This window comes from Amblyraja radiata, chromosome 5 (assembly GCF_010909765.2).
Source record: "Amblyraja radiata isolate CabotCenter1 chromosome 5, sAmbRad1.1.pri, whole genome shotgun sequence".
In the NCBI taxonomy this organism is placed as follows: Eukaryota; Metazoa; Chordata; class Chondrichthyes; order Rajiformes; family Rajidae; genus Amblyraja; species Amblyraja radiata.
Window position 1 is genome coordinate 43,925,369 of NC_045960.1, and position 27,601 is coordinate 43,952,969.

The 27,601-nt window shown below is 45.5% G+C and overlaps 1 protein-coding gene across 4 annotated transcripts; it reads left to right on the forward strand.

Moving 5' to 3' along the window:
- The first annotated feature begins 2,402 nt into the window (after positions 1–2,402).
- Positions 2,403–24,985, forward strand: LOC116973242 (amine sulfotransferase-like). 4 transcript variants are annotated; one of them, XM_033021129.1, is made up of 10 exons: positions 2,403–2,558; positions 3,573–3,643; positions 7,878–8,065; positions 16,753–16,961; positions 17,240–17,342; positions 20,317–20,396; positions 22,358–22,484; positions 23,124–23,218; positions 23,677–23,857; positions 24,324–24,985. In XM_033021129.1, the coding sequence occupies exons 3-10, from the start codon at positions 7,912–7,914 to the stop codon at positions 24,440–24,442; spliced, it is 1,068 nt and encodes a 355-aa protein (XP_032877020.1). In that variant the 5' UTR covers positions 2,403–2,558; positions 3,573–3,643; positions 7,878–7,911; the 3' UTR covers positions 24,443–24,985. The 4 variants fall into 4 exon arrangements, with proteins under 4 accessions (XP_032877020.1, XP_032877023.1, XP_032877021.1 ...); XM_033021130.1 differs by lacking the exon at positions 2,403–2,558 and having other exon boundaries at positions 3,533–3,643; XM_033021131.1 differs by lacking the exons at positions 2,403–2,558; positions 3,573–3,643 and adding an exon at positions 3,690–3,958.
- Positions 24,986–27,601: the final 2,616 nt, after the last annotated feature.

Genomic DNA, 27,601 nt, shown 5'->3' on the forward strand with positions numbered 1-27,601 from the left:
CCACAATCACTACCTTGTGCTTACTACTAATATCTGCTATCTCCTTACATATTTGCTCTTCCAATTCTCACTCCCCATTAGGCGGTCTATAATACACGCCTATAAGTGTTGCTACACCTTTCCCATTTCTCAGTTCCACCCAAATAGCCTCCCTAGACGAGCCCTCTAATCTATCTTGCCAAAGCACTGCTGTAATATCTTCCCCGACAAGCAATGCAACACCTCCACCTCTTGCCCCTCCACTTCTATCACACCTGAAGCAACGAAATCCTGGAATATTTAGTTTCCAATCACAGCCATCCTGCAACCATGTTTCACTAATCGCCACAACATCATACTTCCAGGTGTCAATCCAGACTCTAAGCTCATCCACCTTTCTTACAATGCTCCTAGCATTAAAATATACACATTTAAGAAACCCACCACCTCTTATTCTCTTCTTTTTTTTCCCCTATCTATTTATTTTTTTTATTTTGATTGTTGTTTTTCTGATTTTGTTTTATTTATGGTGATGGTGTTGCACTGTTTTGTATATATCTCTGTGAAAAATCAATAAAAATGTAAGTGAAAAAAAAAGAATAACTTGCAGGTTTTCAGCAAAGTAACTCACGACATTCATAAAGTTCCTGGCGATGTAGGAAAATGTAGGACATACAAGGAAAATGTGAGAGAGTGATTTTAACTAACAAAGATCTTGACGAAATACAAAACATAGCTAAAGTTCTCAAAGATAGTTGTAATACACACTATATTGACATGAATATAGAGTCTGTAGCTTGTTTCGGGTATGCACCAGTGACCTCAGCTGAGGAGAAAGACGTTTTTCCACAACTGAAGCATATTCTGTATGACAGACGGCATAATTTAACACCAGATAATTTGAAAAGAATGTTAGTAAATATGTGCAACCAGGCAACTATGGTCATTTAATTTAGTATACCTTTATATTATCATTTTTACCCATATTTTGGTGGTGTAAATACATGCCTTTGTATGCCTTTTTCGTGCCTTTTTCGTAATTTTATTATGCCTTTTTGCCTGCCTATTTCAAAGATTTTTAGTGCCAAAACATCCTGTCTCTAGCTTTGTCTAATTGTTTACCTTACTGATGTCCAGAGGGATATGGGAGTCCAGATCCATGGCTCCCTGAAGGTGGGCATAATGGAAAAGAAGGAGCAAGTTATACTCGTCTTCATTGGTTGGGGAATTGAGTAGAAGAGTCAAGAAGTCACAATGCAACTCTATAAAACTTTGGGTAGGCCTATACTTGGAGTATTGCATGCAGTTCTTATAGCCCCATTACTGGAAGGATGTAGAGGTTTATGACTTAGACTTCAGGAAGACTTGGACAAGTAAACAAGTACACAGTGGTAACCATTGTGGGGGGATGTTTTTTTTGTGTGTAAATTATTATTTTATTCTGTGTCCAAGATGGCTGCCGGAAGGGAGAGTGTACGCTGGCGCGCTTTAGCTGCCGCTGCTCTCTCTTCATATTGTGTTTTTGATTTTTGTCTTTGGATTGAATTCTGTCTTTAATTTGTGTACTGGTGATGTCTTTACTATTTATTTCATTCCGCTTACATGTTTTTACTCTATTTGCTAAATTTTGTAAGGTGTCCTTGAGACTCTTGAAAGGCGCCCATAAATAACATTTATTATTATTATTATTATTATTAAACTTCTCACTGGTGACACTTCAGTTGGAGCATTTTGCCATGTTTTGTAGATTGCTTCTTGAAAAGAAATTCAAAGAAAACAATAGATGTGACTTCACGACAACAATAAACCTATAAAGACTGGAGAGACTGAGTTTTTCTTAGAAGGGAGATTTTTAATAATTTAGAAGAAATTGCTTACATTGTCAGAGGGTCTGATGAACTAAAGCTGCAGATTTAAAGAGCCAGATAGAAAATGGAATTGCACACAATGAGTTGTGAGCTGGATTATGTTGCCTGAAAGGTTGACAGAAATAATTTGTACAATTGAATTGGATAAATAATTCAAGGGCAAAATTGTACAGAGCTGCTGTGAGCAAGGAATGTAAAGGAACCAAACGATAAAGTTTTTAAAAACGTAGGAATTGTAGGCCAAATGCCCTCTTCTGTGAGGAATGTATTCAAATGATTCAAATTAAGTGTGTTCCAGAAGGAAACTAGGAAAGGCTACTTCTAGTTTGATTAGAACTCCAATGTGCTTTACTATGTCACAGTTACTCTAAAATTTACATTGCTGCTGGTATCTATCCAAGTTGGCAACTTGTGGTAAACAGATCACATTTCCATTATTTTGCTGAGTTTGTAATTGCAGCTCTAATCTATGCTGAAGGTTGGAATGCTTGCAATGTGCAGCATAGCATCAACAGATATTATGTACCACATCCACTAGGGATCACAAGGACAGTGACCCTACATTCTGCTCTTATCTTGATGGTTCAAACCTCTTGTGTGTTCTTGCAGCTGCACCCATTCAAGGAAGAATCGAAGATAGCATCACATTCCACATGCAAGTTTTGAGGGGCACAACGCAGAATATCCAACTTAGATCCCGCTCGTGTTAAGGTATTTTTGACATCATGACATTTCTTCGTTCGTAAGACTTAAATCAGAGAAAGGGAAAGATTAAAGAATAGTTGCGAAGTGAAACATAGAAACATAGAAATTAGGTGCAGGAGTAGGCCATTCGGCCCTTCGAGCCTGCACCACCATTCAATATGATCATGGCTGATCATCCAACTCAGTATCCTGTACCTGCCTTCTCTCCATACCCTCTGATCCCCTTAGCCACAAGGGCCACATCTAACTCCCTCTTAAATATAGCCAATGAACTGGCCTCGACTACCCTCTGTGGCAGAGAGTTCCAGAGATTCACCACTCTCTGTGTGAAAAAAGTTCTTCTCATCTCGGTTTTAAAGGATTTCCCCCTTATCCTTAAGCTGTGACCCCTTGTCCTGGACTTCCCCAACATCGGGAGCAATCTTCCTGCATCTAGCCTGTCCAACCCCTTAAGAATTTTATAAGTTTCTATAAGATCCCCTCTCAATCTCCTAAATTCTAGAGAGTATAAACCAAGTCTATCCAGTCTTTCTTCATAAGACAGTCCTGACATCCCATAGGGATACTGAGAACTGTATGCTTTATGGGTGAGCATGGATAGCAGGTTGGCTGGATGGCAGAAGACAAAGAGTGGCAGTAAAGGGGGCTTTTTCTGGTTGACTGCCAGTGACGAGCGCACATTCACAAGGGTCGGTGCTGGGGCCGCTACTCTTCCAATGTGGTTGCATGTTCTTTTGTAGAAATAGTCATAAGTTTATGAGACGTTGTCAGAAAACCCTAGGTGAGCAGATGTGCATTTTGTTGATTATTCTGGTTTTAAACCTTTAATTCATGCAGCACAGATATTGTGCCAATCCAAAAAGAATTAAGATTATTTAAATTGGCATAAATATGTTATGACTCATTTAATAGCATCCTTTTTGTACAACTTTAAAAGCTACCAGATGTGCCTGTACTTATTGCCTGAATACACCCAAATTTATAGTTGTATTCTGATTGTTATTTCTTCGCTGTCTGCAGTGCTGGGAGATTGCCATTAGCTCCAGGAATGTTAGCCGAGGCTGCTAGAATTACTAAAGAAGCAAGGCACTGTGAGCAGTTTGAAGTCTGACCTGCATTTTAAAATCACTGAATGTTTGTTCACAATGCTTTAAAGCTATCTCCAGGCAATTCAGATTTCTGTGTTCTGACAAACAGCCTTACCACCATATGTTCATCCTAAACGCAAATCTTCCTCTGATATGCGAGAGATTCTTAAGCATTTCTGGATATTATAGAGAGAAATGGTAAATAGATTTTTAATCCAGAGGAAGACAGAACTTACTTTCTGAACGAGTGGTTGAGAAGGAATCGCCTTACATTAAAAAAAAACTGCAACGGCAGTGATACACTTCGAATGCTGGAAGGTGGAGTTGTAGCCTAATAACGTTTCCATTGGCATCGACGTGATAACCAAAACAATCTCCTTCGGTGACATATATTTTCCGTGATTCTGCTTGCTGTGAGTAAAAGAAGTTGACTGTCGCTTTAACATGCATCTCTAACTCTATTGTACTCTTATGGCTCAGTGTAATTATGCATCAGTGCTTCTTTAAATTTCCCTTCACAGCTCCCAACAACCATTCTACATGTCCTGCCTTCTCTCTTTGTCCTCAATAGACTGGAATTAATAGTGCGCAACTGGAAAACAGATTTCCTTCCTCATCTTAATGTTATTCAACAAATTCAATCCAATTATTATTTCCTGTAACACGTTCAGTTTTGTCCTTTTCAACTTTTCAACAGTGTATTACCCCACAGATAAACGTATCTATTTCTTGTTTATTCTTACATTTCCTCTTAATTAATACTATTGCAAATATTTAATTTCCCCTGCGGGCTTACCTTATTCATTTTAGAAAGTTGACATAAGTTTAGAAAATAATGAATAAGTAATGCGTGGAAAGTTATCACATAATAACGGTTCCTATACAGCAAATTAATTAGTCTTTAAAGGGTTTAAAAGTAAAATGTTCCATAGATTCTGCAGTTAAATGACTTCAAACATATTGAGAATGCAATGAAGATGTTAGTAATTTTACACTTAATGTTCTGTCAACATCAGAATAACTATCAAATATATAATTTTATAAACAACATGATGCAGTAGGTAGTGCTGCTGACTCACAGTTCCAGCAATCCAGGTTCAATCCAGACCTCTGGTAATGTGTGTGTGAAATTTGCACTTTCTTAATTTGACTGTGTGATTTTCCCTCATTTCCTCTCACATGCCAAAGATATGCTGGTTGGTAGGTTAACTGTTGTAAATTGTTGGTGGGTCAGTGGAGAAGTAAGATGGAATTGATGGTAGACACAAAATGCTGGAATAACTCAGCAGGTGAGGCAGCATCTCTGGAGAAATGGAATGGGCGACGTTTCGGGTCGAGACCCTTCTTCAGACTGATGTCGGGGGAGGGAGCAGGACAAAGATGGAATGTAGGCGGAGACAGTAAGACTGGTGGGAGAACTTGGAAGGGGGAGGGGATGGAGAGAGAAAGCAAGGGCTATCTGAAGTTAGAGATTTACCCGGGAAGGGGATGGTTTGGGTGGGAAGGGACAAGTTGACCAGGGAGTTTCGGAGGGAACAGCGCTCAGGATGAGGTGTTCCATACCAGGGCATCGGAGATGTCCTCATTCTTTAGGAAATGGGGGTTCCCCTCATCCATTATAGGTGAGGCTCTCACTAGGATCTCCTCGATATCCTGCAGATCCGCTCTTACTCCCCCTCCACCCATTTGTAACAAGGACAGAGTCCCCCATGTCCTCACCTTCCACCCCATCAGCCGTCGCATACAGCATATAATACTCCAACATTTTCGCCACCTCCAACGGGATCCCACTGCTGGCCACATCTTCCCATCTCCACCCCTTTCTGCTTTCCGCAAAGACGGTTCCCTCTGAAACTCCCTGGTCAACTCGTCCCTTCCCACCCCAACAACCCCAACCACCCCCTCCCCAGGTACTTTCCCCTTGCAACCGCAGGAGATGCAACACCTGTCCCATTACCTCCCTCCTCGACTCCATCTAAGGACCCCAACAGTCTTTCCAGGTGAGGCAGAGGTTCACTTGCACCTCCTCCAGCCTCATCTACTGTATCCGCTGTTCCAGGTGTCAACTTCTCTACATCGGCGAGACCAAGCGCAGGCTCGGCAATCGTTTCACTGAACACCTCCGCTCAGTCCGTCGTAACCTACCTGATCTCCCAGTTGATCAGCATTTCAACTCCCCCTCCCATTCAAAATCTGACCTTTCTGTCCTGGGCCTCGTCCATTGTCAGTGAGGCCCAGTGCAAATTGGAGGAACAGCACCTCATATTTCACTTGGGTAGTTTAGACCCCAGCGGTGTGAACGTTGACTTCTCTACCTTCAGATAGACCTTATTTTCTCTTTCCATCCCCTCCCCCTTCCCAGTTCTCCCACTAGTCTTACTGTCTCCGACTACATTCTATCTTTGTCCCGCCCCCTCCCCTGATATCAGTCTGAAGAAGGGTCTCGAACCGAAACATTGCCCATTCCTTCTCTCCAGAGATGCTGCCTCACCCGCTGAGTTACTCCAGCATTTTGTGTCTACCTTAGATTTAAACCAGCATCTAGTTCTTTCTTACACATGGAATTGATGGTAATGTGGGAGGAAATGGGGTTCAAGAAAATAAATAGGGGGTAGAATTGATGCTTTTGCTTTGAGAGGTAAGATAGATGTATGGATTGAATGTGTCTTATGAAACAGAAAGAAATATGAGGAGAAAAAAATAATTGCCATCCTTAACACAATATGACAACTGACAACAGCATTTTATTATTTCTATTGTCTTGTTAATCTCACAAGTAAAGAATCATAGAAAAGTACATCTGAAAAGGCCAACTGACTCTTTGATAGACACAAAATTTTGGGGTAACTCAGCGGGACAGGCAGTATCTCTGGAGAGAAGGAATGGGTGACGTTTCGGGTCGAGACCTGTCTTCAGGGTGTGTAGGAAAGAACTGCAGATGCTGGTTTAAATCGAAGGTAGACACAAAATGCTGGAGTAACTCAGCGGGTCAGGCAGCATCTCTGGAGAGAAGGAATGGATGATGTTTGGGGTCGAGACCCGTCTTCAGACTGTTCTGTATTGACTCTTTCAAAGAGAAATCAAATTAGTTTCACACCCCTGCTCTTTATACACAATACTAATATTGTTTTTCCCCTGCCTTTGAAACTATATCCTCTACTCCAATAGCAGCCCATTCTAAACTCTAGCAACGTTAAATAAAAAAAATATTTTCCTTACCATTCTTTTTGTTCAGCCATTCTGTCTAAACGTTCATGATTTAAAAAAAGATCCATTAAATCTCTTAATCCTCACTGATCAGCAAAGAACATTCCCAAGCTTCTGTATTCTATCCGTATAACTCCTTGACGCAAACACAAATACAATTATTTGTATATTTGAACTCATTTGTATATTTGAACCTTTTTTAATTTTTTCGTATGTTTTAAAGTATGCATTTAATGTTCCTTCGTGTGTTTTGTGTGGGGGGTGGTGTGGGGGGGTGAGGGGGAAACCGCTTCGGTCGCCTCCTCCATGGAGAGGCGACTTTTCTCCAGGTCGCCTCCCCCGTGGCCTAACATCAAGGATCGGCGCGGCCTTTCCCGGAGACGCGCTCGGGGCTTCAGCGGCGGGCGCAGCGTAGACTCTCGTCAAGGAGCGGGTGAGCCCTCGCTGGAGGGGAGCGCTCCGTTTCGCTGGCCCGGGGCAGCCGGCAGCCTGAAGTCGCAGCCTGAAGTCTGCAGAGCTCCAGCTGGTGCGGCGTCTACAGCCCGGGATCCCTCGTGGGGGACCCGGGGGAAGAAGAAGCCATCACTGCTGGCCCGCGGCCAACTTCTACCGCGGGCCCGGCGTGGACTTACCATCGCCCCTGGAGGGGAGCTTCGACCGCCGGCCCTGCAGTCTACGGTGCTTCTGGCTGCGGCGGAGACTTTAAATCTCGACCGCCGGCCTGCGGCCTACACCATCTTAAAGCCGCGGTCTCCAGTGAGGAAGAGCCGATCCTGGACTGACTCTGGACTCTGGTCCTGTCCACGGGGGGGAAATGGAGGAGGACTAGCCACATTTTTGTGCCTTCCACCACAGTGATGAATGCTGTGGTGGATGTTTGTGTTGCATTTTGTGTGTTCTTTATTATTGTACTGCTGCTGACAACCCAAATTTCCACCGACCCTGGTTGTGTGGCAATAAATTATATCTATCTATCTATCACATATTAACCAGCAACGAGTTAATTATTAATTGCCTTTACGATTTACAGATCTTTGGTGCTTCTAACATTTTGGAGTGGAATAATGGCAGATAGTGAGAGTGATTTCCAAACAGTTAGGCTATTCAATTACAAAGGGTGCAAGATGTCCGGCATTCACACCATTGAACGTTTGGATCAGATGGAAAATTACGAGGTGCGAGATTCTGACGTATTCGTGGTAACATATCCTAAATCTGGTGAGTAGTTCATTAGATGATCCTTGTTGGTCACATCTATGAAATACTGTATACTCCATGCTTCACCTGCAACAAATAACTGTGGATTACAAAAAAAGCGTTGTTATTATGATAATTAAGAATACATTTCTCTAGAAGTATTATTATCTTAATTCTATTATATTTAACAAGTGTAGACAATTCTGAGTTAATTTGTCATTTATCCCTGCTTTTACTGTGAAATCTGAAGACTTGCTTTCATTATGGACGTGGAGTCAAAAACTCTTCTTAATGGTAGTGCGCTGTTTTTTTAATTTAGAAGCATAAAACAGCACAGAATTTTCCACGGGTAAAATCTGATAAAATTAAAGGCCCTGAAAACTAACTGGTTTGCCTGCATTGTCTTTCCTCTTCAATGTGGGAATGCCCAATTTGCCGCAATTTGCAGTCATTACCAAAAGGACCATGGCATTTGGTCAAAGGTAGACACAAAATGCTGGAGGGTGAGGCAGCATCTCTGGAGAGAAGAAATGGGCGACGTTTCAGCTCGATATCCTTTATGTCGTTTGGTCAGACGACACTGTTTATTTCAGCATCATGTGAATGAAAATGTACTTTCCCATGATGGTAATTATTTCATGTCTCTCCAAAAATTCAACTCTCCGGCACACAAAGTGTCAACTGCTCTGAGTTCCACTTGTCCAGGTGTTAAACACCACACCAAATATGTATCGAATGAAAAATATTCTCACTAACTACCATTTATTTCACTCCATAACCTTTAGAAGGTCCAAAGGTCTGTAAATCTCAAGGACGATTAATAATTAACTCATTACAGGTTTATACTTGAAGAGCTCCAATATACATGCCCAGTGCTTGTAGTGCTATTTTGCTGCAGTGCCGATTACATTTATTATTATTTCCCATAACTTTGTGGTTGACGATTATTCACAAACCCATCAGGTTTTTATCATGCTCCGTGCTCAATAGTTGTGTTTTGAAGATCCACTCACATTGCCATTTGTAGCTTCATCATTTCACAATGACATGCAGCCTTTTGTGGGAGACATCTGTGTGTATATTTGGTGTGATTCAAACTGCATTGCTATCATGAAAGCCTTCAGATTCCTGCCAAACACACCAGCCAATGAAGTTGAAGTTGCTCAGAGCAAATGGTAGCCATGTCATTTCTGAGTGTAGTTTACAGAGTTCTGGCCATGGAGACCAGTGCTTCCACATCCAAAAAAAATGTCCTTAAATAGAATCCCACATTTCCTGGAATGTGATGGTATTTCCTGAAATTTTCAAAAAATGCCCCCTGCGGGCTATTTGTTGTTGGGTTTTTTTTGTGGGCACACATTAACAACACAAAGAAGAACAAGGCAAAACAGGTCTATGTAACTACACCGTATCTGCCTGCTTCTGTTACTAACTTGTACAGTGTTATGCAAGGCAGCTTTTGTTGCCTCCTCCTCCAACAGCTTTCGTTGTCTTTGTTTTTTCAAATTCTCTGCTCCCTCTCTCTCTCCCTCTCTATCCTTTCCCTTCCTCCCACTCTCCCTCTCTTCGTCCCTCCCTCTCTCCCTCCCTCCCCCTCTCCCTCCCTCTCTCTCCTCCCTTCCTACCCACCCTCTCTCTCTCTCCCTCTCCCTCCCTCTCTCTCCCTTCCTCCCTCTCTCCCTCTCTCTACCCATCTCTCTCCCTCCCCCTCCCTCCTTCTCTCCCTCCTTCCCCCTTTCCCTCCCTCCCTCTCTCACTCTTCCTCCCTCTCTCTCCCTTCCTTTTTTCTCCCTCCCTCGCTCCCCTTCCTCTCTCTCCCTCGTTCCCTCCTCCTTCTTTCCCTCCCTCCTTCCTCTCTCCGTCCCTCTCTCACACTCTCCCTCCCCTCTCCCTCCTCTCTCTCACTTTCCTCTCCCTCTCGGCCCTTTCAGCCCACCCACCGCTCTGTAACATCAAGGCCAATCCCAATGTAACTGCAATTCCACTGCCCACTGGTAAATTTTCACCATTAGGCTTATCCAGAATTCTACCACTGCCTGAAAAATAATTAAAAGCTCAACTTCCACTGAGAAAGAGAATACCAAAGACTCAATGTTATACAAGAATTTTCCCCAAACAGTCTGTGCCCCATAGTGCTGTGGCCATAGCGCTATGTTTAAAGCCCATAACGCTGCAGCCGGCAGCTCTTTGTTTAAATTCCCACGCGTTAAACTGACAACGCTCTGATTAAACCTTGAGCGCCAAACCGGCAGTGCTGTTGTGTATTACTATTACACCCCTTTGTGGGCCCGATGCCATTATTCCATTATTCCATTTGCCTAAAATAACCCGAAGACAACCAGAATCATGGCCATCCGAAGGGGGGGCGAGGGGGTAAGTTAGGGGAGTAAGAAAAAATACAGAGAAAAAAAAAATCGGAGCGCAATCAGCGTTTCCATTTTGTCGGAAATCGCCCGAAATTCTGGTTCCCGGCCGCTGGATGATTTGGGAGAATAGAAAAAAAATGCGACCATCTGCGCTTGCGCAGTTGGGGAAGCAACGCAAAATGATGCCGCCTCTCCGCATGTGCGCAGTGAGCCCGGGCGGGATCAGGCTACCATTTGTACTCCACACATTGAGGTCGATGCCTCGCGTCTACTCCAGGTAAGTAGTCGAATATTGCATTGCAGGCGTCGGCATCGGAGTTGGAGCCTCGCCAACGGAGACCATTCTCCCGTCGCCAGGCGGGAACGGCTGAATCGTAACCCAGCGGTTGTAACCCCAACACCAGAAGCCGCTGCGGCGGTGCCCACTCCCCTCGCCTCCCCCCATGACCAGGGCCCAAGCCATCTTCCGCCCACGCCACCCCCGCTGACCCCCGCTGAGCCCATGCTTCCTTCATCCCCCACCCCCCCGCTGGGCCCACGCCACCCCCGCTGACCCCGCTGGGCCCATGCCACCTTCATCCCCCCCCCCCCCCCCCCGCTGGGCCCACGACACCCCTGCTGGGCCCACGCCACTCCCTCTGGGCCCACGCCACCCCCGCTGACCCCCGCTTGTTCCACGCCACCTTCATCAAATAAAGTAAAAGCGTTTTTTATACTTTGTGGAAAACTCGATATTTTAATTCTGTTCTTCAACCATTTTAGTCGAGTTTAGTTTACAGATACAGCGTGGAAACAGGCCCTTCAGCCCACCGAGTTCGTGCCGACCAGCGATCCCCGCACACTAACACTATCCTACACACACGAGAGACAATTTACAATATTTACCGAAGCCAAATAACCGACAAACCCGCACGTCTTTGGAGTGCGGGAGGAAACCGGAGCACCCAGAGAAAACACACGCAGATCACGGGGAGAACGTGCAAACTCCATAGAGACAGCACCCGTAGTCAGGATCAAACACGGGTCTCTGGCGCTGTGAGATAAGAACTCTGCCGCTGAGCCACCCAGTAGAGGGTGGGAGTGAAGGAGGGTGATAGGGAGAAACTAGAGAGAGGGAGGGAGAAGGAGAGACGTTGGGAGGGAGAAGAAGAGAGAGGGAGAGAGAGAGCCAGGACAGAGGGAGCACTGCACTGTCGTGAAGGTGAATACTTCCTCATTTCTCTCTCCCTCCCCCCTTCCCTCTCCCCCCCCCCCCCCCCTCCTCCACTCGATCTTGCCCAGTTGACATTTATTGGTTGGCCTTAAATTTGTCGATATTTGGGCCAAATCCCCTCTCATTTCTCCAGTACACATTCCTGTCCATAAAACCCAGCTAGTACTGGAGTCGTGCAGCGCGGAAACAGACCCTTCAGCCCAACTTGCCCACGTTGGCAAACATGCACCATCTACACTTGTCCCACCTGCCTCCTTTAGGATTTGAAATCCTTCTCAAAATCCTCTCCCCCCTCCCTCTCCCCTCTCTCCCCATTACTCCTGACTCAACCAAAATTATTTCTGAAATATTGGTCATAAATTTGGTGCAAAAATGCCCCAAAATAAGGCTCAGGATGCGCCAGAGATCATCTAAAACCCCGGAGCTCCTTATGTGGGCCCTGGACCTCGGCCGCAGGGGTCTTTGAGCTTTGCGCTTGTAATATGCGCTGCATGCACTTATTTCACATAAAATGTTTGTAATCCTGCCATGCCCCCCCTCTTTTTGAAAAGCTTCGTACGGGCCTGAGAATTTCCCAAATTTCGGGTATTGTCCTTCAAAGCAGAAACACTGTTGGAGACAGACAAGGTCGCAATGCCTCTTTCTGAAATGCTCCAAATTTGTAGCACCTGAAGGTCAACTCATGCATTAAAATATTTTAGCCCAGCTAGTGAAGTGCGAGGGGGGTTCACTCTCTTCCAACTCCTGCCTCTTTCCGTGGCATTTTGGGTATTACTACAAGTTGTTAGAATGGGACCCCTGCTCCATTAATAGATTTAGTGTAATTTAGAGATACAGCATGAAAACAGACCCTTCGGCCCACAAAGTTCATGCTGGCCAATGATCACCCATTCACACCAGTTCATAAGTGATAGGAACAGAATTGGGCTATTTGGCCCATCAAGTCTACTCTGCCACTCAATCATGGCTGTTCTATCTTTACTTCTTAACCCCATTCTCCTGCCTTTTCCATTTAACCCCTGACACCCATACTAATCAAGAATCTATCTATCTCTGCCTTAAAAATATCCATTGACTTGGCCTCCACAGCCTTCTGCAACAATGAATTCCACAGATTCACCACCCTCTGACTAAAGAAATGCATCCTCATCTCCTTCCAAAAGGATCATCCTTTAATTCTGAGGCTATGACTTCTGGTCCAAGACTCTCCCACTGGTGGAAACATCCTCTCCACATCCACTCTATCCAGGCCTGTTATCCCACTTCCGCATCCATATTACTGCATATTAGGGGAAATTTTTACAAGGTCCATTAATCTACAAATCTTTTTTGAGAAAATGATGTATATGGGATGGGAATATTTGGAACATATACAGTATCTACGTCTTTAGGGACAGCACAGTGGTGCAGCGGTAGAGTTGCTGCCTTACAGCTCCAGAGACTCGGGTTCAAACCTGACAATGGGTGCTGACTGGACGGACTGTGTATGTTCTCCTTGTAACCGTGTGGGTTTTCTCCGGGTGCTCCTCCCACACTCCAAAGACCTACAGGTTTGTAGGTTAATTGGCTTTGGTAAAAATTGTAAATTTCCCTAGTGTAAATTGCACATGGTCTCACCTCAGTGGTCAAGAAATGCTTTGTGAGGCTGATCAAGAACTACATCTGTGCCTTCCTCCCTCGCACCATGGATCCGCTGCAGTTCGCATACCATTCAAATAGATCCACGGATGATGCGGTCTCCCAGGTTTTACACACCACTTTCTCTCACCTTGACAGCCAGAAGGGAGGCTATGTGAGGATGCTGTTCATTGGCTTCAGTTCAGCCTTCAACACCATAATAATAATAATAATAATAATAAATTTTATTTTCAGGCGCCTTTCAAATCTCAAGATCACCTTACAAAGATTAAACAGAAGAGAAAAAAAACATATAGTCGGAGAAAAATAAATAATAAGGACATCATCAATACACAAATTAAAGATAGAAATCGCTCCAAAGACACAAAATCAAAAAATAAAAAAAAACACAATGTGAAGAGAGAGCAACGGCAGCTAAAGCGCGCCAGCTTCCACTCTCTCTTCCGACAGCCATCTTGGACTCAGACTAACAAAGTACCTTACACACAGAAAAATCATCCCCCCACAGTGGTTACCACTGTGGGGGAAGGCACAAAGTCCAGTCCCCAACCCCAGTTCACCCAAAAGTCAGGCCTATGAAGGCCACCGCTGTTGCCTCAACGGAGGCCCGATGTTCCTGGCCGTTCTAGCCGGGTGGTGTTGCCCCGGCGTCGGGAGAGTCCTCACAGCGGCTGGGCCACCTGGAACGGCCGCTTCCTAACAGGGGATTGTCGGCTTCCGAAGCCGACAAGGACGCACCGAGTTGGAGCTCCCAGGCTCCCGATGTTAATATCGGCGCCGCCCGCTCCGCTCCGCAGACCCGCAGCTCGGTGGTGTCGCTCTCGGCGGTCCAGCTCACCGGAGCTCCAGCGCGTCGATCCTGCGCGGCGACCCAGGCAAGGCATCGCCCGCTCCGCTCCGCGATGGCGCTCCAGCGCTGTGCCGCCACCGAAGCCGAGGTGCTGGGCGGTCCCCACCAGGAAACCGCGCTCCAAGCCCGCTGGTAGGCCACGAGGACGGGTCGACGGGCAGCCCAGAGAAAAAGCTGCCTCACCGACCAGGTAGGGACCTAGAAGTAAGGTTACCTCCTTCCCCCCACAATAAGAAGTCCATTTCTCTGAAAAAACGACGAACAAAACTAACTAAAAACGGGAAAAAAAAAGAATTAAACGGACGGCTGCTGGTTAGCAGCCGTTCCCCAAGATGGCTCCTCCTCCTCGCTGGAGGAGGAGCCATCTCCATAGTCCCCACCAGACTTGCTGATAAGCTGCTGCTTCTTCTTGCGTATGGCGAGCACAGCCTAAAGTTGTAGGACAACTTGTTCTATTTTATCTTATTTGACTGTGCACGCCGAGTTGATTGCATTCGTCGGAACAGGGCGGACCACGTGAAGGTTGCAATCTTCCATCCCTGAGAAGCTGCTGGAACTGGGGCTGAACACTCCCATGTGTGTCTGGGTCCTGAACCTTCTGACCGGCAGGCCCCAGGTGGTCAAGATGGGGAGACATACATCCAACCCCCTCACCCTGAACACAGGATCCCCCCAGGGTTGTGTCCTCAGGCCCCTACTGTACTCCCTGTACATACATGACTGTGGCCAGGTTCAGCTCCAACTCCATCATCAAGTTTGCTGATGACACAGAGGTGGTGGGCCTGATCTCCGATAACGATGAGAAGGCCTACTTGGTGGCTGACTTGGCACTCTGGTATCAGAACAACAGCCTCCTCTTGAATGTCACTAAAACTAAGGAACTGATTGTGGACTTTAGAAGGGCACAACAACCGAGGATATACATGACACTGGGGATAAATGGGACTGCTGTGGATAGGGTGAGCAGCTTTAAATACCTGGGAGTCCACATCACAGAGGATCTGACATGGACAACACACACTGCCGTACTGGTGAGTAAGGCAAGGCAGGCCTTTACCACCACAGGCAGCTGTGGGAATTCAGAGTCTCGCTGAGGATCCTTCAATCCTTCTACTCTGGTGCTGTAGAAAGTATCTTGTCCGGAAACATCTCTATCTGCCATTTTTAAATCTTTAAAAATGGCAAAAATTAATATTGTGGATGTCATAAAGTAGACATGAAATGGTGAGGGCTGGAAAGGCATCACCAGTCAGAAAATAAGTTTGGAGAAACAAACAAAAGTAATGTTTCAAGTTAAAGAGCTTTCCAATTCATTTCATGAACCTGAAATATTAGTTTCTGACACCACAAGTATTCCTGACTTGCTGACTATTTCGAGCATTTTTTGTTTTATCTTAAAAATATATATATATCTTGGATTTTTTCAAGCAGGCTGGAGAGGCATTCATAGACACTGGTACAATAGTGGATCTCTTGAAGCAGGCAGGGACCACAGACTTGGCCAGGGAGAGGTTGAATATTGTGGTGAAACTGGAGTTAGCTGAAACTTTTGAGCATTGGAGTAAATAGTATGTCATAAACTATTGATGAATGAGGAAATTCCATTTCCAGTAGCTGTAGACTTGATGACAGTACGGAGCTTATACCCCAGCTTGTCTTCATGTTGGAAGGGAAATAGGGATGAACAATAAACGTGACCATGACAGGAACATCCATTTCCAGAAAAATGAAATAAAGATATCAACATATGATAGAAGAAAATATTTTTGAATAACTTGAAAGACGGCAATATGTCCACGGTGACTAACATTGAATATGTGTGAGAAAGAAGTTCACCAGGTTGAATTCTGTCAGTATTTTCAATTCCATTTACTTCAATGGAACCAATTGTTCAAAGACATGTACTGTAGGCGGTAGATGACAATAGATTGCTAGAGCTAATTAGGGCAGCACAAGGGTGCAGCAGGTAGAGCTGCTGTCTCGCAGCGTCAGAAACTCAGGTTTGATCCTGACCTCCGGTACTATCTGTGTGGAGTTTGCATGTTCTCCACGTGACTGTACAGGTTTTCTTCAGATTCTCCAGCCACCTATCATATCCCAAAGACACGGCGGTTTGAAGATTCATTGGTCTGTGTTAAATTGCCCCTATTGTGTAGGGAGTGAATGCTGAAATGGGACAACGTAGAACCAATATGAACGGTGATCGACTAGTTGGGATCGACTTGATAGGCCGAAGGGCCTGTTTCCATGTTGTATCTCTAAGCTTTGCTAAGCTATGATAAATGAACAATCAAAAGATAAGCTTCTCCACTGCAATATGCAAGTTTACTGGCATGCTCGTGATGTTTTTGTTTCTTATGACTTAAAAAAAAAAGCAAAATCTTGGAAAGGAAGGAACGATTCCTGCAATCTAATCAAGGAGAAAACAGAAGCGGTAAATATAGATAAATCCCAGAGCCACAGAAAGAAATTCAAATCTTAGCTTATGAAAATACAATTCATATATTTTATATTAATATAGCAACATATGTATGCAGAAAGTGATATTTAATTCATTTCATTGTACATTCAATGTTTGCTTTAATAATTTAATAATTAAAATTAGTTTGTTAAACAATGTTTTTGTTTATCGAACACTAAGGAACAATATGGATGCAGACAATTTTGATGTATATTTTTATGGATGACGATTTGCAAACAGGAGAAACCAAAGCATCTTTTTTCAAAGCACCATGGCTTGAGTTATCAATAAAAGAAATTAATACTGATGACCGTCCACCACCTCGCTTGTTTGTTACTCATTTGCCTTATCAACTCATCCCAAAAGCTTTGAAGAACAAAAAGGCCAAGGTAAGAATTATTTTTCCCAATCCCAGTCAAGAGCACTGAATCTCAAAGAATAAATTAAAGCATAGTTTAAAACATATATCTGCTTGTGCCCAATAACTTATATATTACAACATTAAAGATCCTGTGTCATGCAAAGTTCAAATATTGGTAAGCGATAATATTTTTGGCTAGGTTTATTATCTTCTTAAACCTATCGAAACCCTGTACTCTGTGAAAATGTGCCATCTTCCACTGTATTATTACTACAACTCAGAGATAAACTCCCTTCACCTTCACAGGGCTCTTCTGCTGCAGATCACATCAAGGAGCAGACATCAGCCACTGACTGGAATAAACTGCAGACTGTTATTCAGGCTGACAACAACTTTAACTTCTGCAATTGTGTATAAGAGATTTCATGTGCTGATTGAATGTGTAAAGCAACCGCATGCTTTGGGTGTGTGAAACTGAAATGCACTTAAAAATGCAATCAAATGCTTCTGTGCATGTTTGGGGCATTAGCTACTACAGGTGCACAACCTTTTATCCGGAGTTCCGGAAACCGAAAAACTCCGAAAACCGGCCATTTTTTCCAGGATGTCGTCTGCACACCAAAGCTCGCGTTTGGCGCCAAATTTGACCCGAAACGACCCACGGTCAACCCAGGTCTGTACTACTGTAGCGGCTGCCTCCACCCCGGAGACCGGGGAGACACTTAAACATCTGTAAATCATTGCTTAAATGTTAGTCAGTTAGTTTGGAGGGCTTTTATGTGAAGGGGGAAACTTTAATTCTAGTCCCCTACCTGGTCGGAGAGGCGTGGAGCGGTCAATGCCTTACCGGGTCGCCGTGCAGTAAGCTCCGGAGCGCTGTGGCCGCCGACTCCCAGCTGGGGCTGCGGGCGTCCGGCCGCGGGCGGCGCCGGTTGTAGCTCCGACCCCAGCAACTCTACCCCTGGCTGCGCGGCGCTCCAAATCCAGCGCGGCCCGCGGCCGGACGCCCGCAGCCCCAGCACCGCTGTGGCCGCCGACATGTTGTGTGTCGGCGGCCACAGCGCTCCGGAGCTTACCGCAAGGCGACCTGGTAAAGCATTGCCCGCTCCCCGCTGGTATCCCAGCGCTGCGACGCCGCCGACTCCCAACATCGCGGCGCTGGGGCTGCGGGCGTCCGGCCGCGGACCGCGCTGGATTTTGAGCGCCGTGCAGCCAGGGGTAGAGTTTCCGGGGTCGGAGCTCCAACCGCGGCCGGACGCCCGCAGCCCCCAGCTCCGCGATGTTGGGAGTCGGCGGCCACAGCACTCCGGAGCTTACTGCACGGCGACCCGATAAGGCATTGCCCGCTCACCGCCTCTCCGACCAGGTAGGGGACTAAGAATTAAAGTTTCCCCCTTCACCCCCCCCACCACATAAAATCCCTCCAAACTAACTGACTAACATTTATGCAATGATTCCCCGGTCTCCGGGGAGGAGGCAGCCGCTCCAGACTTTTCAAGCCGCCCGCGCTACCTACCTAATCTACGCTAAAAATCTTCCATTCGGAAATCCGAAAAATTCCGAAATCCGACAAGTGTCTGGTCCCAAGGCTTTCGGATAAAAGGTTGTGCACCTGTAATTGCATTCAGAGTTCAATTTTGCACTAGTTTAATCCCACTGCATTACTACATTGAATTAAGGCCAAGATTTATAATTAACTAGACCAAGTGCAGACCCGTTGGGTCTGCTCCCCCAACGCAAGATTCCACCACTCATCCATTCCCCCAATGCAAGCCGTTCCCCCAACGCAACATTGCACCACCCAGACATAGCCCCAACTACGCAGGCGCGGCTCATTTCTCCTCAACCCCCAGCACTCCCTTTACCTCCCCCTCCATCTTCAATCCCTAGAGAGGGATGGGGGAGTAGAGAGGGAGGGGTGGTAGAGAGGGAGGGGTGATGGGGAGGGAGGGGGGTAGAGAGCAAGAGGGGGTAGAGAGAGAGGGGGAGGGGGTAGAGAGGGAGTGGGTGTAGAGAGGGAGGGGGAGGGGTGGAGTGGGAGCGGACTAGAGAGGGAGGGTGGAGGGTGTGGGAGGGGGGCATAGAGGGAGGGGGCAGAGAGGGATGGGGTAGAGAGAGAGAGAGAGGGAGGGGGTAGAGAGAGAGGGAGGGGGGTAGAGTGGGGGGGGGTGGGAGGGTAGAGAGGGAGGGAGAGGAAGTGGGGTGGAGCGGGAGGGGGTAGTGATGGTGGGAGTGAGGGTAGAAGGGGAGGGGGCATCTCCCACCTCCACCCCTCCCCATCTCCCTCCTCCACACCCCCGATCTCCCTCTATCAGCCCACTCCCCACCCCATCTCCCTCCTCCTCATTTCCCTCATCCTCTTCCTCTCACTCCCATTCCCTGCCCCAGGACCTAATCACGTCGTAGAGCAGCACCAGGGCCTGGTTCTCGTACTCGGCCCAGCCCTGGCTGTAGACTCCAGCTGTCAGTTCGGCCACCGCTTGGGCGCCAGTGCAGGCCCCGACTACATCTCCGGGCTCGTCCCTGACCCCGGACCCAGGCTCGTCCTTGGTTCCAGCGGCGGCTTGTTTCTTGGCCCCGGTCATGGCCCCATCCCAAGCCCCGGGCTCGGCCCTCACTCCAGCTCCAGCACCAGGCTCAGCTCCAGCCCAGGCCCGATCCCCAGGCTCGGACCGCGGCACCAACATCCCCGCCGGCACTCCTCGTTCACTGTGAGCGCAGTGTCCTGTCCTGCCTGGCGAGTGCATTGTGACGTCACTCATGTTTTTTTTTCCAAAATGGTGAGTTTTTGGGGCTGTTTTTTAATTTATTTAAAGGATTCATAAATTCGGTAATATAGGTGGGAATGCGGCGGGAAGATGTTTATCGCCACAAAGGGAAAAATGTGAGTAGGATATGTCAAAATGGGAAGGTTGTGGCCTAGCATTTGGAAGAAGATAGGAAAAGCAGATTGACACATCGTGGGCACAAGCAAGAAGACTTTTATTATTATACTAGACTAAGTGGGACCCATTGGGTCCCATGTTCACACGGGAGGGCTGGTCCCCCAATGCAATATTCCACCTCTCCACCAATTCCAATATTGCTGGCCAGTGGGGGGGGGGGGGGGGGGGGGGGGGGTTCTGGAGCGCTAGTATGGGTGTTGTGGGCCGAAGGGACTGGTTTCCAGAGGGCTAGTATGGACATTGTGGGCCGAATGGATTCTTGGGCTGGCAGTTCAGTCACTCAGGCCTGGTGGGCTGGCAGCTCAGTCACTCAGGCCTGGTGGGCTGGCAGCCCAGAAACTGCCAGACATTCTGCCCAAAACAGGTGTGAGACTCTGTGAGGGAGAAGGGGGAGAGGGTGGAGTATCAATTTTAGACATTTTTCATCTTTTTCTGCAGATCACAGCAATGAAGGAGGAAAGTCTATCCTGGCCTGGATCTCACAGGGAGCAAATGAAGGGAGGGAGAAAAATACTGGGGTGAGGTTTTATACTTACTGATGGGCCGAAGGGACTCCTGGGCTAGTACAGGCCTGCTGGGCCGAAGGGGCTCTTTTAAAGAAAATCTGAGTGAAATCTCAGTGAAAGGCACTTTTTCTGGACTTTTCCTGGTCTGGCACGGGCCTTTTGGGCCATACTGCTCCTCCTGGGCTAATACGGGCATGTTGGGCAAAAGGGGCTGGTTTCTCGGCTAATAGCGGCCTAGTGGGCCGAAATTTGTGGTTTCAGGCAGGCCAAACAACTCATTTCATTTCATTTCCAATTGCATTGCAGTTTCAAGCACAGGGCACAGCGAATATCTCATTGCATTTTCATTTCACTTCCATTGCCAATGCAGTTTCAAGCACAGGGCAGGCCAAGCCAAACAGCTGATTGCATTTTCACTTCATTTCCATTCCTAGATGGAGGGCGCATGGGGCCGCGCTACCAGCACCGGCCGATCAATGTCAATATGCGCCGGTTTCAGCCGCGCAACCAAAGCACTCACGCCGACCCCCCATGTCCAGGACGAAAGTGGACGAGCCATGTTCCAGGACCCAGAAGGGACCCTCGTACGGCCACTGGAGGGGTGTTCGATGAACATCCCTGTGTAGGAAGATGAACTGGCAGTCCTCCAGAGCAGAGGGAACATGCGGACAGAAGGACCTATGACGAGACGTGGACACCGGCACCATCGTCTGCTGGAGACGTTGCAGGGGGTCCGAAGGCTGCTCCACCCGGCTTCGCGCCGGACGGGAGGAACTCCCCAGGCACCGTCAACAGGGACCCATACTCAAACTCAGCGGAGGAGGAGGCCAAGTCCTCCTTGGGTGCGGAGCGGATCCGCAGCAAAATCCACGGCAGAGCGTCCACCCAGTCCGGATCATTGAGCCGTGCCTTCAGGGCATCCTTGAGTTGACGGTGAAACCGCTCCACCAGTGAGCTGAGGCCCCCGGTCGGATGTTATGTCCAGCGGCATCCCGAACCGGGCAATCCAGTGCGCTGCCAAGGCCCGAGCACAAGTAACCGTTGAGGAATCGGCCAGCGAATGGCTTCAGGCCACCGCGCGACCAATGTTCAAACTCCTTGCGCAGCCCATGCCACATGAAGCGGGAGGCTACAAGGGCCGTTATCGTCCAATTGGAGGGATGAGCAAGTCTGTGGAGCACCTCATACACCCTGTGCCGCCAGGCGACAGGGACGATGGGTCGCGGAGGTCCAGTAAAACGTATGTCGCAATAAGGCGTCGGCCACCCTGTTGTACTTGCCCTCGATCAAATGGATGGAGGTGGTGTACTCGCCAACTGCCTCTGCTGCCGCGCAGACCACGGGTCTGAAACCTTGGCAAACACGAAGGTTAGTGGCTTGTGATCTGTGAAGGCAGTAAAAGCCCTCCCCTCCAGACAGTAGCAAAAATGGCGTATGGCGAGGTATAGAGCAAGGAACGCATGGTCTAAAGCGCTGTAATGGCGCTGAGCACCACTGAGGTGCCTGCTGAAGAAGGCGAGTGGCCGCCAACATCCGTCAATGAGCTGCTCCAATACTGCCCCAACCGCCACCTCAGAACGTCCACCGTCAGAGCGGTCGGGGCGTCCTCTCATGGATGGACGAGCATCGTGGCTCCAGCCAGGGCATCCTTAGCACTCTCGAACGCCGCTACTGCTTCATTAGACTACTCAACCTCCATGCGATGACCAGCGATCAGGTGGAAAAGCAGGCGCATGATTGCAGGCGCCGCTGGCAAGAAACGGTGATAAAACACAACTCTTGAAAGCATCCACAGAACCGGCCTCCACCGCCCTCTGAGGCAGAGAATTACACAGACTCACAACTCTCTGTGAGAAAAAGTGTTTCCTCGTCTCCATTCTAAATGGCTCACTCCTTATTCTTAATTGACCCTGTGTAGATCAGTTGTGCAAAATAAGCATTATCATTCATTGCAATCTTGTTTTACTTAACAGGTTATCTATGTATACAGAAATCCCAAGGATGTTGCAGTTTCTTATTATCATTTTCACAAGTTTGCTAATTATCTAGAAACCCCAGAAAACTTTGGTGCCTTTCTTCAGGCATTTCTCGAAGGCCAAGGTACGAAACCACAAAATTACTAATGTTTTAATAAATGTCATTGCTTAGAACATAGACTGGAACTTGATATTAAACCAGGTAGCAATGAAATTAGTATATCCTATTCACATTTTGAGTAGAAGAAACGTGTGAGTTTATATAATGACAAATGTTGAAATATTTTTGAATCTTAGTACATATTTATGAACGCTTCTAGATTTACAGAGCCTTTCTTTAAATGCTAAATTCATTATGTAAGTATAATTTATTTATTTATAAGAAATTAATTTTATTATGTCAATTTCATGCGTCTTACATTTAACAGGTTAATATAATAGCTGTAGCACTGCAGGGACTAAAACCTGATCAACAGGATTTACTTAATTAGGACAGGTTTGGAGGGATGTGGGCCAAACACATGCAGGTGGGACGTGTAGATAGGACATGTTGGTCGGTGTGGGCAAGTTGGGCCGAAGGGCCTGTTTCCACACTGCATTACGCTATGACTCTATAATTACAGTTTTGCTGTATTTCTTCAGCAAGGCAATCCCAGCAAATCAAAGTTAATACTAATATTAGCAATTGCTTTAAAATTACAAATGATATGTTATGTGCTTGATCATTTTATCTGGTTCAACAATATTATCTATTTTATTATAGTGGATTACGACAGCTGGTTTGACCATGTCAAAAACTGGTACAATCACAGAGAAGAATTTAACATTATATTCCAGTCTTATGAAGAAATGATCAAGGTAACGACTATTTAAAATTGTGTATTTAAATTGCTATTTTATTAGTACACAAGGTACTCAAACTGACGCTGTATCTTTCCTTCAAAACTGCTAAGCATCCCACGCACTTTTAGAATAAAAGCTTTTATTCTAATTACTCATTACATTTAAAAACAATCTTATTTCCTTCTCTGGATCCCATGTGCACTAACTACACATTCTTACCTTGCACCCAGAAGAAGAAATGACAATTTTCTGTATTGCACGTTACAAGATAAGTAATATATTCTCCTGTTGTTAATTCCTGGCCATAATTCATAAGAAATGTTCAACAGCTTTGATATTAAAATGCACCGCAAGAAAGATTAATAGCGACCAATGTAATAGCTATACTTTCAAAGATTTAAGGTAATTAATTCTCTATTAAATTCTCTCTCGTACACAATGGAATATTAACTATTACTGCCCTTGTACTCTAGGACCTGAAAATGGCAGTACTGAAATTCTGCAAATTTCTTGGAAAACCTATGGATGACAAAAGTGTTGACGCAATCGTAGAACACTCCACCTTTAAGAACATGAAATTAAATCCAAAAACAAATTATGAAACTGCAGGATTTCCTCTCTTCAACTCATCACTTCCAGGTTTCATGAGGCGAGGTACTTAAAAGTTGTAACTGAATGACTACAGTAAATCAACAAATAAATTAATCATATTGGCAGTAAGACTTTTGACTTTTACCAATGCTAATCCTACAGAATAAATCCCACAAGTCCCACCTGACCCATAATTAATTCAAAATCTACATTACACATTACCATGGGTAAGAAATTACTATCTCTTTCCTCAGATGAAAGATCAATGACCTGAAACGTTGAGTTTTCTTTGTTTACCACAGAAGCAACCTGATACGGGTATCAGTTACGGGGAGAAGGCAGGAGAATGGGGTTAGGAGGGAGAGATAGATCAGCCATGATTAAATGGCGGAATAGATTTGATGGGCCGAATGGCCTAAATCTGCTCCTCACATGATAAGCTGATTATGTCCAGCATTTTCTATTTTTTTATTTCTGATTATTAACATCTATAATTGTTTCCTTTTCAATCTCTCTTTTTTTTACTCAGGGATAATAGGAGACTGGAAAAACAATTTCACTGTGGCCCAAAATGATATGTTCAATAACATATTCCAGGAGAAAATGAATGCCATTCCTCTAAAGTTCATCTGGGAAAATGTTGCATAATGGTTTATTTTAACAACACTGAACGCTGGATGTTGGTCAAAAATGTTTCCAGGCAACTAAAAAAATTGCATAGTAACTCTGCAATCATTTTAATTGTTAAGTCGTATTCCTATTTCATTGTTTGTCCTTAATTTACCCAGAGAAATGTTATCAGTACATATGTAATCCTTTCCTGCTAGTGACTAGTTTTATAATGCGACACTTTATTTCATTTACCTACCAAACCTTTAAAAGTGGTGTTGATTTAGTCAAAAACTTTATAATAAATGCATAATCTGTATATTTCTGCCTTGATTAATTTGAGCAATGATTGATGTTGAAGAAACGTAAATAGAAGGACGCTTAAAAAAAAATTCAGATATTTTATAATAGCCATGTTTTGGTTATGTATTTTAAACATTTTTTACAACTCCAGTTCCATAACATATTTTACAACTCCAGTTCCTTGACGCAATAGCACAGCAACATAAGTAGACTATTCAAGCTCATATTACAATTGATATTTCCCACAAATATTGCCAATGAAATTAAATTCCTGACTTTAATATCATAGTCTCGGCTCTCAATAAGCACACAAAGCTCATTTGTATCCTGATACAGAGGTGTATGTGCATTTCATGTAATTCGAGAAAATGTGCAAACAAATGCAAGATAGCTTCAGCAATGACAGATAGAGTTAGAATAAACAGGCCATTTTTAGTCTGTAACAATTTAAGTAGAAGGGTGCTTCAGGAATCTGTTCTTGCCCCACAACTACTTATTTATACCAATGACCTGTGGCGGGGGAGGCTCACAGGGGACGCCCAGTGTCAAATCCAGGTCTCTGGACTAATGAATGGGTGATCGCTGGTCGGCCTGGACTCAGTATTTCCATGCTAAATCTCCAAATTAAACAAAGCTATCATGGTTTAAAAACACCATTTATTCAATCCGCCTAGTGGTTATTCCATGACACACCAAACTCTGCCTACAATAGATTTGGTACGCTATAACCAAAATCCTTTAAGATGACGTTTGTTAACACAAGGGTTTACTTACTGTATTGTTGCAACCGGACACCTTACAGGCGAAGCCATCAAGTCAAGTATCAAGTATTCAGTCTGAACGAAATTTCGTGCCTTGCAGTCATAACATAGAATAAAATAACAAAACACACAATAAACACAGATTTAACATCCACCACAGTGAGTCCGCCAGGCACCTCCTCACTGTGATGGAAGGCAAAAGTCTTAAAGTCCTTGTCTCTTCCCTCCTTGTTCTCCCTCTGCGTTGAGGCGATCCAGGCCTCCGATGTTGTAATCCCGCCGGGTGATGGTAAGCAAGTCCCGCGGCTGAATCCGAGCTCCGCGAACGGGCCGGTTCAAACACCGCGGCCCGGGGCGGTCGAAGCTGCCGCCCTCCAGTCCAGCGGACAAAGCTGTTGTTGCGGGAGCTCCGGAAAAACAGGCCACCAACCTGTGACCTGCGAGTTCCCGACGATGTCGTCCACTGGCCGAGCCTCCGAAGTCAGGTCGCCGCCGCCGCAACGCCGCAACACCCCCGAAGTCGGCCAGCCTCGCGTTGGTAAGTCCTGGCTGGCTCTACCTCCGGAGCCTCGAGGTCGGTCCCAGTTGGAGGCTGCCAGCTCTGCCATTAGGCCTCAGCACAGACGGAGACGGAGACGGGGGATATGACAAGAAAAGGTCGCAACCCCCCAAAGGAAGAGACCAAAAACATGTTTCTCCCACCCCCCCCCCCAACACATACACAACCTAAATAAACTAAAATTAACTGAAACAGGACAAAAGAAAACCAAAAAAAAAGAAAAAACGGACTTCCGAAGCCACAGCTGCAGTATTGATTCCACCACTTTATTTAAGGGAGGAATCAGAAAGCATTGAAGATAGTCCAAGTGATTCACAGGTCCAATTCCTGGGATAAATGTCTTTTCCTTGGCAGCTAAATAAATTATGGCCATAGAAATGTGCAGCACAGAAACAGCTCAGCAGAAGCAAACTGATCTTTTTGCCTCTCCACAGCAATCCCATTTCTCCACATTAGGTCTGTATCCTAATATGCCTTTCCAATTTAAGTGCCTCTCTAAATCTTGTTTATGGTGATTGTATCTGACTCTACCATCTCCTCTCACAGCAAGTTCTAGATGTAAACCACTCTGTGTTTTAAAAAAAACAACTTCAAGGGCCCTCAAATCCCATTGGAAACTCCTTTCACCTTAAACATAAATCCTTGTAATACAATTACTATGGAGAGAAAAGATTCTGACCTTGTACTCCAATCATTTACTTCAATCCAGTCCACATCCATGTAAAGGTTCTTTGAACTTTTTGCAGTTATTTCACTTTGCAACTACATCCTTTCTACATGTGTAGTGTTCCAAAAGTGCAGCCTAACCAGCCTATGTAAAGTTGCAACATAATGTCACAACTTTTATGTCCTATGCCTTGATCAATGAAGGCAAGCATGTCAGATGCCTTCTTCACTACCATCCTTATGTTGCCACTGTTGGGAAACTTTGGACTTGAACCCCAGGGCCCATCTGTTCATCAACCATTTATAGTACCCTACCATTAACTGTGTATGTCCTACCCTAATTTGACTTCCCAAAATGCATCATCTCACACTTGTCAGCATTAAGTTCCATCCACCAATGCATTAAATCTAAATTCTTAAAACAATAAGGGATGATTAAATAGAGAAATACAAGATTCTGAGGGGGCATGTCAAAGTGTTTGCACCAGGAGAATGGCAAACAAGGAAACAAAGTTACATTTGGGGCAATGTTTAAAACCAGAAGTGCAGGAATAATTTAGCATAAAGGCTAGTGAATCTCTGGAATTCTCTACCAAGATGTGTTCTAGAGGCTAGACTGTTAGGGGCATGTCAGGAAGTAGACCTTTTTTGAATGATCAGAAAATTGAGCCATGGCAAACTCGCACAGAAGAGAAGCGGCCTGGGGAAGATTAGTTAATGATTATATAGAATGATGGTCAGACTTGAGGGGCTTAATTGTCCCTTAATGTGCTTGCAATAAAAGATTAACGTCCTATTAATTTATTAACGTTGTTCTACAAGTGGACTTAAAATCACATATATCTTTATGAAAATTAATGTTCAGGGACAACAAAAATTACATGCAAATTGCGTTAAACACTATCCTGA

Coding starts and splice junctions, on each gene's coding strand:
- LOC116973242 (XM_033021129.1), top strand. CDS start 7,912: ATGGCAGATAGTGAGAGTGATTTCCAAACAGTTAGGCTATTCAATTAC. Junction 8,066..16,752: donor GGTAACATATCCTAAATCTG/GTGAGTAGTTCA, acceptor TCGAACACTAAG/GAACAATATGGATGCAGACA. Junction 23,219..23,676: donor CTTATGAAGAAATGATCAAG/GTAACGACTATT, acceptor CTTGTACTCTAG/GACCTGAAAATGGCAGTACT.